We start from the raw sequence: 10,984 nt of genomic DNA on the forward strand, positions 1-10,984 counted from the left end.
TGCCCAGGTGATCCGGGGGGTGGGCCAGGGGGTGATCCAGGGGACAATCCTTGGGGTGATCCTTGGGGTGATCCTTGGGGTGATCCTTGGGGCGATCCTTGGGGTGATCCTTGGGGCGATCCAGCAGCCGCCTGGGCTGGCTGGTACAATGAACCATTGCTGCGAGCGCGGGGAGGAAGGGGGGGCGAGGGGAGGGGAAGCTCTTGCTCGGCTGCCAGAGCCGCCGAAGAGACAGGGGAAGCTCACGGCCGGGCGCTCCCGCTCTCCCACGCCCGGCACCCCCAGCGCTGGGCGAGGCGGGGGCTGCCGTGGCTGCCCAGCCCGTGGTCCCGTCGGGAGCCCCGAGGGAGCGGGGGGTCCATGCCAGGCGGAGCAGGAGGGCTCACGGTAGGAGGTGCGTGTGCGGTGTGTGGGGCAGGGCGGTGGGGGGCTCACCCCTGGAGGAGCGGGGGCGTCTGTTAATCCCCTTGCCGTGTTCTGCTGAGAGATGCCCTCTCCATGTGTGCGGCGGCTCTGGCTGCCGGGCACTGATCTCTGGGGTCTGTTGGGGGGCCTGCCCTCACTGTGCCCTCACTGCTTCCCTGGGAAATGCCTGAGGCTGAGAGGAGACCCCCGTCCTCACCATCCTGGGGGGCAGCAGGTCAGCGGGGAGCTGCGGGGTGTGTGTGAAGGTCTGGGGGCACCCACGAGATGCTGCTCACCGTCCCAGCACTAACTGGTGCTGACACCACGTCGGGGAGCCTGCGGAGCACATGGTGCCCTCAGCCGTGCTGGAACCTCTCTCTGGGGAGGGGACAGGACACGCACGGCACCCTGGGGGGGACACACACCTGTGCCCCCCGTCCCTGCAGGTGCCCATGGGACGCCAGCCCAGCCAGCGCTCCGGGGCGGTGTTGGGGGCTGAGCTCTCCGGGCTGGGGGAACTGTAGAGGGCTCAGGCCCGGGCCGGAGCGGATGCTCCCCCCGCTCCCTGCAGCTCTGCTTCGTCCCTGATCCTTGGTGTGTCCCAAGGAGGGACAGGAACTCGCTGCTTCCTGCCCTGCACAATTCCCTCCCCACCCCGCTCCTCCCGGGACATTGTATTTGGAGCCCTGGCTGGCTCCCTCCCTCCGCCCCTGCAGCCCCTTGGATCCGGGAATTGCTCTTCTTCCAGCGGAAATCCTGCTTTCCCAGCCAGCGATGGGGCTGGAAGGCTGGAGAAGGGGGCCTCCCTCTCTGAGTATCTTCTGCCAGGGAGGGGGGCGAGGGGACCCCTCTGTCATGGGGCTGGTGGCTGACAGGTGGGCTTGGGGAGAAGATCACTTTTGGGGGTTGGCAAGTCCTTCATTTTTCATCCCAGAGAATAGCCCTGCTTGTGGGCGTGCAGGGGATGGGGTGTCATCCCTCCTTGCACCCCTTATTCTGGAGTAGCCGCTCCCACTGGGGGCCACAGGGGCTCACCGGGCACTGGGTGAACTGGGAGGACCGGAGCTGGAGCAGGGCTCCATCTCCAGGTGTCATCTGGGTGGACTTGGGGCTGGAGGCAGCGGGGAAGGGGCAGGGACATGCCACCATCTGCCACAGAGCTGGAACAAGGAGCAGATGGGGAAGGCAGATGTGGCCTCCTGTCCCCTCCCCAGGTCTGTGGGGTTCTGGACACGAGATGGGGACACAACTCCAGGTCCTGTGTGTCCTAATGAGCCACCTTCCCCTTCTTTGCTGCAGCTCCCTCATGCCTAAGTTTTCCTGCTGGGAGCAGGGAGCTCCAGAGCTGCAGGGTGACAGAGGAACCTTGGCAGCACCAGGCTGGGCTGTGCAGCCCTCTCGGTTCCTCTTCCCAGGGAGCGGGAGCCAGGTCACCAGCGAGCAATGCAGGGTGACAGTGCAGGACAAGGCATGGGGACATTGGGGATACCCAGGGGGCTGCAGCCCTGCTGTCATCCCTGCCTGACCCCCCAGCTGCCACCATCCCCAGGGCTCGAGGTCCTGCCAATCCTGTGGCCCCTTGACAGCCACAGCACTATCATCTTCCTCCCCCCTACCCCACACCGTGCTCCTGCTGCTTCCTCTTCCCACTGCATAGCAGCTGTGTGAGTTCCTCTGGCAGCCACCTCCTGCCCAGGGGGGTTGTGGCCCCCTCAGCCTGGCAAATGCCACTGTGGCTTGTCCCCACGGCACGGGGTGTGACATTCCCAGCACCCTCATCTGGCTCCATGTGGCTGCATCCACCCAGAGCCTGAGTTCTCCACTGTTATTATTCCCATGAGGGTTGTCAAGGCAAGGGATAAAGGTGACCCCAGGGGTACCGCAGCACTGTAGGTGTCCTGTGGGGTGACAACTGGGTGTGCAAGGCATATTGTGCCCTGTCTAGGAGCTGGGGATGGGGCTGAGCTGCCCCGTGTCCCAGGGGCCAGGGGAGCAGATGGATGGGCAGTCAGGGATGTGGCTGCTCCCTGCCCAGCCATGCCGGGCAGGACAGGGGTGAGGAATTGGCCGGGTCTCAGCACGGGGCGGGACCTGGCAGCTCATCCGGGACTGGTGCTGGGGGAGCTGGGGCGGGAAGGGCTTAGTTGCCATCTGCTCCCCGGCTCCAAGCAGCTCCTTTTTGGGAAAGCTGGAGCCAGACACCAGCGTGCAACCATCGGACACGGCACCAGCTGCGTCCCCTTCCCATGGACAGGGAGAAGGGATGGCTCTGGGACACCCGGGGATGAGCTCAGGATGTGCAGGGAAGGGGAAGCCTGGGTGCAATGCTGTTGCACAGCACCTCAGCCCTTGATGCTGTGATACTGGGGGGTTGCACTTGCCTGGAAGATGCTCCTTGCCATCCCCATCCCTGCTGGCAGCTGTCACAGCTCCACTGCTTGGTCAGCACTGAAATTCAGCAAAATGGAAAGTTTCTGAATGCGGTGGGTGGGTGATTCCCACCCAGGGGGGACAGGGTTTGTTCATCAGTTTAAATAGCCACTAATTATCATCAGGAATAAAATCCCCAAGAAGCCGAGTTTCCTCAGATTTGGCAATGCTGCCCCGTGGGCAGTGGGTGCAGCCTTGCCACTCTGCCAGTGTGGAAAGCAGAGATGGAAGAGGAGAGCAGGGCTCTTTCCACCCTGCTGAGAGAGAGCAAAGGGAATCAATAACCATGATTGGGAAAACCTGCCTGAAATATCTCATCCACCCCCAAACCTTTGTCTCCTCCTGCTCACTGGGATGCAGAAGACAAGGCACCTTCCTGCTGCTTCCCTCTGCTCTCAGCTGGAGACAGAGTGACCTCTGGCATATTGCAGATTGGACTGCTCTGTCCAGTGCAAACTGGGCAGACTGGTGTGGGTGGGTGCTCAGCAGCCAGGGCAATGCCAGGGCTGGGGATGGACATCTCCTTACAGCCATGAGAGGAGAGGTCCGATTTCCTCCTCCTCCTGCTCTGTGACACCTCCTCGCCACAGGTGGCCGGAAGAGCCTGTGCTGACCACAGTGATGTGAGCAGGGACCTTCCTCCCAAAACACCCACACCCTACCAAGCAGAGAGTGTGAGGATGGGGACACTTTGGGGGCTCCTCCTCACCGGGTCTGTCTCCCCTTCAGCCTGGGGGACGCAGATGCCCTGAGAGGACATGAGCAGTGCGGTGAGGACACAGTGAGAGAAAAACCCACTTGAGGATGTGGTTTCAGCCCACATCGAGGCGTTGCAACCCTTGGAGGGGTGTTGCAGCTTTGTGGGGGTGCTGCAGACCATGCAGATCATTTTAGCTCATCCTAAACGAGGAGGGTTGCAGCCTGTGAAGGGATGTTATAGCCCATGCAGGGTGTTCTGGCACATGCAGGGGTATTGCAGCCTGTGCATGGGTGCTTCACTCTGTGCAGGGGTGTGGTAACATGAGCCGGGGTGTTACAGCCGATGCAAGTGGTGTTGCAGTCCATGTCGTTGGCGTTGCAGCCCGTGTAGAGGTGTTATAGCCCATGGCAGGGGTGTTGCATCCTGTTTATGGGGTGTTTCAATCTTTTTAGGGGTGTTTTAGCCCTCGGCAGGAGCGTTTCTGCATGTGCAGGGGTGTTTCAGCCCTGGAGGGGGTATTTCAGTCCATGCAGAGGTGTTGCAGCCTGTACAGGGGTATTTTATCCCATGGAGGGGTGTTACAGCCCATGCAAGAGTGTTGTCACCCACCTGATGCCCTCTCTGCTGTCCACAGGTGACACTTCTCCTCCCTGAAGTGACATGGAGCGGCTGAAGTGACCCGAGGAGCCGCCGCAGTGAGTGGAGCCGCCATGGAGCACCCCCGGGTGCCAGGGGGACGTGGGGTCCCCCAGGCAGCCCTGCCCTCCTTGCAGCAGTGACACTGCCCAGTGTCCCCCTGCTGTCCCTATGTGTGCTGAGCTGGGGGGTGGCAGGGTGCACCCCAGTACCTGTCCCCATGCCAGGGGGGCGCGGGGCTCACGGACCCTCTGTCCCACAGGCGGTGCCCAGGATGGGCTGTGTGCCCTGCAAAGAGAAGGGGGCTGGCAAAGGGCAGGCAGGGGGCGAGGGGGGCTCCCTCCAGCCCCCTGCCTCCCAGTACGACCCCGACCCCACGCAGCCAGGGGCCATCTTCACCCGCATCCCCGACTTCAACAACTTCCAGGGGCCGGCGGTGCCCTTGGCTCCCTCCTTTGCAGAGCCGGGGGGGTTCTCCCCCAGCGGGCTGCAGACGTGGAGCGGGAGCATCACAGGTCAGCAGGGCGGCTGGATGGTGGGGAGGGTGTTCACCTGCACCCTGGGCTGTGGGCTCTGGGGGCACCCTGGGGATACTCCGTGTGGTCCCCTCCGTGTGCCACAGGTGGGGGCGTGACGCTCTTCATCGCGCTGTACGACTATGAGGCCAGGACGGAGGATGACCTGTCATTCCAGAAAGGGGAGAAATTCCACATCATCAACAACACGTGAGCCTCCCCCCGGGACCTCCTGCCACCCCCAGCACCCACAAACCACCCCGGGAGGTGCATTTGTGCCTTGGCGACCCCCTGTAGGACTCAGGCTGGGCACTCAAGCTCTGACTGGGCTCCACACCAGGGCCAAGTGTCATGAGTTGGGCGGTCTCAGCTGAGAGGGGTGGGCGAGAGCGGGGTCTGGCCGTGCTGTGTGCAGGCTGAGAAGGCACACGGTGCGTGGGTCTTGCTGTCCCTCCTCCCCCACGTTCTCTGTTTCTCTGCCCAGGGAGGGGGACTGGTGGGAGGCCAGGTCACTGAGCTCGGGTGCCACGGGCTACATCCCCAGCAACTACGTGGCCCCTGTGGACTCCATCCAGGCAGAAGAGTGAGTAGCGGGGGAAAAAGGGATGGAGACAAACCCCAGCCCCACCTGCCTCGGGCCCAGGTGTCCCTGTGAGCCCCGGCAGTGCCGCAGTGCTGGCACGGGGGTTCCGTGGTCCCCCCAGCCGTGCCTGCCTGGCGCTGAGCCCATCACCCTGGCAGGTGGTACTTTGGGAAGATCGGGCGCAAAGATGCGGAGCGGCAGCTCCTGTGCCACGGCAACTCCAGAGGCACCTTCCTCATCCGGGAGAGTGAGACGACAAAAGGTACAGGGACAAGGGTGGGGACACCAGGGGTTGTGCCCCACATCCCCCCCTGACCAGTGTCCCCATGTAGGTGCCTACTCCCTCTCCATCCGGGACTGGGATGAGGCCAAGGGCGACCACGTGAAGCACTATAAGATTCGGAAGCTGGACAGCGGGGGGTACTACATCACCACCCGTGCCCAGTTCAACACCGTCCAGCAGCTGGTCCAGCACTATATAGGTAGGGTGGGGTGAAGGACACAAGGGGGGCAATAAGAAGGGTAGGGAAAGCTCAGAAGACCCTTTGGTAAGAGACTGGGCTGACGGGGTTGAACTGGGGAAGGAGGGGGCTGTTCTGTTGGTGGCATTAGGGGACTCTCTGAGAGTCTCCCCTTTTCCATGTCCAGGGTGCAGGGAGTTCCCATTGTCCCCGGTGGGTGGGCATCACCCACTCCCTGGGTGCAGCTGGGGGCACTGGGAGTCCAGCTCAGCCGGGGTGGGTGGGGAGCTGTCCCTGGGGCAGGTGGAGGGGGGTCCATTTGTGTGTTGGGGGTGACTGGGTGATAAAAGAGCCTTGGTGATGCCAGGGGTGGTGGGAGGGTAGCAAGGGGCTGGTGGGGGTCTGTGCCCACCTTGACTGCTGTCCCCTGCCCCGTGTGCAGAGCGGGCAGCCGGGCTGTGCTGCCGCCTGGCTGTGCCGTGCCACAAGGGAACCCCTAAACTGGCCGACCTCTCAGTCAAAACCAAAGACGTGTGGGAGATCCCCCGCGAGTCCCTCCAGCTCCTCAAGAAGCTGGGAAATGGGCAGTTTGGGGAAGTCTGGATGGGTAGGGCCTGGTGGGCAAGCCAGGGCAAGCAAGAGGCAGGGGGGACATGGGGGCACCCCCAGGCCTGGCACCCCACTGGGACAAGCTCATGCCTGCCAGGACAGGCTGAGCAGCACCGATTTGCTGGCATGAGGAATTATCCCATGTCCTGCTCCTGGTTCACAATGGGTACCCCAAAATGCCCCATGTCACCTCTGCATGGGCAAGCAGACCCCCACTACAGATGGGACCACAAGACCAGGCCAGGGGGTCCCACCTTCGTCATCCTCTTCCTCCGGCATTCCCTGCTCGCTCCACTTGTGCATGCTGCCTTCATCCCATCACATCATCACATCCCCTCCCTCCTCCTCCTCCCTGCCTGTCCCCCATCCCCTGCAGAGTACAACGACGGGTTGTGCCATCTGCTCACCCTCCCGTGCCCTGCTATGAAGCCCCAGACCCTGGGATTAGCTAAGGACGCCTGGGAGATAGCACGGGAATCCATCACCCTCGACAAGAAACTTGGCATGGGATGTTTCGGAGACGTGTGGATGGGTAAGGCTGGCCCGGCCAGCCGGGGGTGGGGGAGCACAGGGGGGACAAGTCTTGTTCTGACCTGGCAGGGAGCATCACAGGGTGACAGGTGGTACCCACTTGTGTGGGGGAGATGGAAACTTGGCACAGAATCCATGAAGGGTTTGGGAATGGGGTGAAAGGGTTGGTAATGGGGTGAGGGGAACTCCTTGTCCTGGGTGGGATGAAGTGGGATCACAATCCCTGCCAAGGGGTCCCTTCCTTGCCCTGCCCTGAGTCTTTGCCTGTCCATCCATCCATCCATCCATCCATCCATCCGTCCACACAAGCACGTAGTCATGCACCCACACACCCCTCTATCCTGGGCTGGCTGTCCCCTGGGCTCGTGGTGACTCTGTGTCCCCAACCCAGGCACATGGAATGGCACCACAAAGGTGGCAGTGAAGACGCTGAAGCCAGGGACCATGTCCCCTGAGGCCTTCCTGGAGGAGGCTCAGATCATGAAGCGGCTGCGGCACGACAAGCTGGTGCAGCTCTATGCCGTGGTGTCGGAGGAGCCCATCTACATTGTCACCGAGTTCATGAGCCAGGGTGAGCGAGGGGCACCTGCTTGAGCAAGGTGCCAGGGCAGGGGGGGCTCACAGGGGAGGGCACCCTTGGGTTTTGGGGGTCTTTGATGGCGACTCTCTCTGCCCGCAGGCAGCTTGTTGGATTTCCTGAAGGATGGGGACGGTCGCTACCTGAAGCTGCCCCAGCTGGTGGACATGGCTGCCCAGGTATGGGGGGTTGCTACAGGGTGGGGTGCACCCCCAGGGGTGTACGGGGAGGGTCTTCACTGCTTCATCCCCCTCAGATTGCAGCGGGCATGGCGTACATTGAGCGGATGAACTACATCCACCGGGATCTCCGTGCCGCCAACATCCTGGTGGGAGACAACCTCGTGTGCAAGATCGCTGACTTCGGCCTCGCTCGCCTCATCGAGGATGATGAGTACACGGCACGGCAGGGTGGGAACCCCCACAGGGTCTTCCCTGTTGTGTCCCTTAGCCTGGACATGCTCATCCCTGAGGCTGTGACCTGGGTGGCAGATGCCCCAAATTATGGTGTGCCAGGGAATGGGTATCCTGGGTGATGGACACCCCAAACTTGTGGGTATTTTAGGTGATGGATACCTTGGATCTCCCCAGGGTGTGGGGTACCCTAGGTGGAGGTGCAGCCCCAGCCATGGCCCACCCATCTCCCCTTGCAGGTGCCAAGTTCCCCATCAAGTGGACAGCTCCAGAGGCTGCACTTTTTGGGAGGTTCACCATCAAGTCAGACGTCTGGTCCTTTGGCATCCTCCTGACTGAGCTGGTGACCAAAGGCCGGGTGCCCTACCCAGGTATGGCCCGCTGGGGCAGGGGCACCCCCGGGGTGGGCTGGGCAGGGCACAGACAGGGGCTGGCCCTCCTCGGCAGGGCTCCTCCCATGCCTCAGCTTCCCCATCAGAGAGACCAATGCTAAACTGGGCTCCTACCCAAACCACAGGGCAATGCCACTGTGTGCCTCAGTTTCCTCCTCGCATGGGGGTTCTGTCACTGAGGGGGGGATCCTTGTCATGCAGGGATGAACAACCGAGAGGTGCTGGAGCAGGTGGAGCGGGGCTACCGCATGCAGTGCCCGGGGAGCTGCCCCCCGTCCCTGCATGAGGTGATGGTGCAGTGCTGGAAGAGGGAACCTGAGGAACGTCCCACCTTCGAGTACCTCCAGTCCTTCCTCGAGGACTATTTCACTGCCACCGAGCCCCAGTACCAGCCCGGGGACAACCAGTGACCCGGTGCTGGCGCCCCCAGGAAGCTCTGGGGTGGCTTTGGGGTGAATCTCATTTTTTCTTTAGAGGTGGTTGCTTCCTTTGGCTGTGCCCCACCTCCAAATGCCTTTTGGAGGGTGCTCAGGGTGCCAAGGGAGGACACAGGGCTTTGCACAAGGATGCTGGACTCGCAGAGGAGACAAAACTGTGTGCCCCAGCCCCCCCTTCCCCCACTCCCTACATTGCCTTCACACCCAGCTTTGAACCTGAGTAGGGGTTTGGCTGCAGGGGAGACTGTAGGGAGCCCCCCTGAACCTCACAGACACCCCCAGACCCACAGTAGCAGAGGGCCTGGGGGGAGCTCCCCATGCCAGCCCCAATCTCTTCTGGGAGCACAGCTGGGTGGGGTCCAGCCCCCCAAAATCCTGGCACTGACCTGTGGGAGGTAATCTCAACCCTCCCTCCCTTGATATCTCCTTTAATTTATAAGATTTTATATGCGTCCCCCAAGCAGCCATCCCCCCCACCAAGGAATCACAGTATTTGGGGGACCCCCTTGTCCCCTGCCTTTTCTCTTCTGCTTTATAGTAGAGACAAGTCCTGAAAGCCATACACCCACCTCTGCTCGTACTGGGGGGACAGGGGGTCCTGAGGGGAGGACACGAGGAGTCCTGGGGGGGCCAGGCAGGGTGGGGGCAGCTCTGCCCCAGGGGCTGTTCCCAGGCTGAGGGTACGGGATGGGGTCAGCCCCACAGCACTGGGGGAGGTCGTGGCTGCAGAGGGGAGCGTGTGTCAATGTGAATGTAATGGCTCTGGGGAGGAGGTGCCACCCTGCCTGCTGCCCCTCCAGGCACTACTGTGCTTGAGTGGGGTCCCAGCCCTGTGCTCCATGGCCAGTAACCCCCCCAGACCCCTGGGGCAGGGCTGTGGGTGGACAGTGCTGTGGGGGGGAGGGAAGGGCAGGGGAGGGATTTGTTGTTTATTTTTTTTTTTATGGAGTCTGTAAATACGGAGAAATAAAACCTTTCTAACAAAGCAGGGACAGCCCGGGTCCTTCTGCCCCTGCCCCCCAGGAGAGACCAGCTGCCCCAGATGGGCAGAAGCACTGAGGGCTGGTTACAGCTGGGGGAACCACACCGAGTTACAGGACTTGGGGTGGGAACACCCATCCCCATGGGAGGGGCTTCCAGCTTCAGCCAAGCCAGGACTGAGTGATGCCCCCTGACCTCCTCCAGCCTCAGAGCACAGGTTTGGGGGCCTCCTCCAAGGGGGTGTGCAGAGAAAGTCCCCCCTGCCCCCAAGGCCATGTGGGGAGGGGACACACCAACTTCCCTTGAAAAAAAAAAAAAAAAAAAAAAAAAAAAAGCCTGGAAACGCTGGGTTGGGAAGCATTTGGCTTGCAAAGCTGCCCCCATGCAGAGCACCCCGCAGCCCCCCAGCACTCCCCAAGAGGAGACTGTCCCTTCCTGCCAGCAGTGACAGGGAGGGGCCCCGTGCTGTGCTTGCAGGCTGGGGAGGAAGAGGTTAATTTTCCTTGTAGCTTGGCCTCCCCAGCAGGGCCCAGCTGTGCCGGTAATGAATTCCTCAGCACTGATGGGAAGGAGGGACTGGCCCCCACCCCAGCCAGGGAGACTCAGGCTATGGGGAAAATACTGAGCATATGGGGAGGGGGCCCAGGGGCCAGTGCCAGTGGGTTTGGGGACATACCAGGGCCTTAGGGGGTAGGCTGAGGTGTTTGGGGACATACCAGGAGGCTTGGGAACATGCCACCATCCCTGGGTACCACCAGGCATCTTCACAGCTCCTACTTCCCCACCTCCTACAAGGGCTTGGGATCCCCCGGGCTGGATGTGCCCCTGCTTCCCCGTCCCAGGGAAGAATCCCTGGGGAAGGACCAGGCCCCAGCCAGGCAGGGTGGGGGGCTGCCCGGGGCTGGGGGACAGGGACAGCCGAGGAGAGGAGGTGGTTGGCACCAGACAGCCCCACCCAGGTGGCAGATTGTGGCCATCGGCTCTGGCCACCCCATGCCTGGAGCTGGACCCTGAGGGACACCGCCTGGGACAGCCCATGGCCACAGCAGTGTCACTGTCACCCCCTGAGGTTTGGCACACACGGGCTCGGGCACCCACCCAGCGCCCCAAACACACTCTCCCTCTGGGCGGGGCACACACACCTCACCCACACAATGTGTCCTTTGTCCCCACAGCCGCGGGGACATGTGCTGTCCCTCTCCACCTCTGGGGGGGACAAAAAGCCCTTCAGACAAGGGGAGCACCCCAGTCCAAACCCAGGCACAATACTAAGAAAAATCAGGGTTGGGGTCCCCAGTCTGTGGCACTGGCGCT

At 62.2% G+C, this 10,984-nt stretch overlaps 1 protein-coding gene across 3 annotated transcripts; it reads left to right on the forward strand.

The window, feature by feature from the left end:
* Positions 1 to 237: 237 nt before the first annotated feature.
* On the forward strand, positions 238 to 10,104 carry FGR (FGR proto-oncogene, Src family tyrosine kinase). 3 transcript variants are annotated; one of them, XM_083879660.1, is made up of 13 exons: positions 238 to 394; positions 4,170 to 4,230; positions 4,434 to 4,686; positions 4,794 to 4,896; positions 5,171 to 5,269; positions 5,428 to 5,531; positions 5,602 to 5,751; positions 6,173 to 6,337; positions 7,262 to 7,441; positions 7,550 to 7,626; positions 7,704 to 7,857; positions 8,100 to 8,231; positions 8,454 to 10,104. In XM_083879660.1, the coding sequence occupies exons 3-13, from the start codon at positions 4,446 to 4,448 to the stop codon at positions 8,660 to 8,662; spliced, it is 1,614 nt and encodes a 537-aa protein (XP_083735786.1). In that variant the 5' UTR covers positions 238 to 394; positions 4,170 to 4,230; positions 4,434 to 4,445; the 3' UTR covers positions 8,663 to 10,104. The 3 variants fall into 3 exon arrangements, with proteins under 3 accessions (XP_083735786.1, XP_083735785.1, XP_083735784.1); XM_083879659.1 differs by lacking the exons at positions 238 to 394; positions 4,170 to 4,230; positions 6,173 to 6,337 and adding an exon at positions 6,716 to 6,871 and having other exon boundaries at positions 4,252 to 4,686; XM_083879658.1 differs by lacking the exons at positions 238 to 394; positions 4,170 to 4,230 and having other exon boundaries at positions 4,255 to 4,686.
* The last annotated feature ends 880 nt before the right edge of the window (positions 10,105 to 10,984 follow it).

The sequence above is a fragment of the Zosterops lateralis genome (assembly GCF_965231275.1).
Source record: "Zosterops lateralis genome assembly, chromosome: 28".
NCBI lineage: Eukaryota > Metazoa > Chordata > Aves > Passeriformes > Zosteropidae > Zosterops > Zosterops lateralis.

What these genes read in the sequence shown, in the direction of transcription:
- FGR (XM_083879658.1), top strand. Translation starts at nt 4,392, where the DNA reads ATGCCAGGGGGGCGCGGGGCTCACGGACCCTCTGTCCCACAGGCGGTG. An exon ending in GACTCCATCCAGGCAGAAGA is followed by an intron (nt 5,270 to 5,427) that starts GTGAGTAGCGGG and finishes TCACCCTGGCAG; the next exon opens with GTGGTACTTTGGGAAGATCG. An exon ending in GCTGGTCCAGCACTATATAG is followed by an intron (nt 5,752 to 6,172) that starts GTAGGGTGGGGT and finishes CCCCGTGTGCAG; the next exon opens with AGCGGGCAGCCGGGCTGTGC.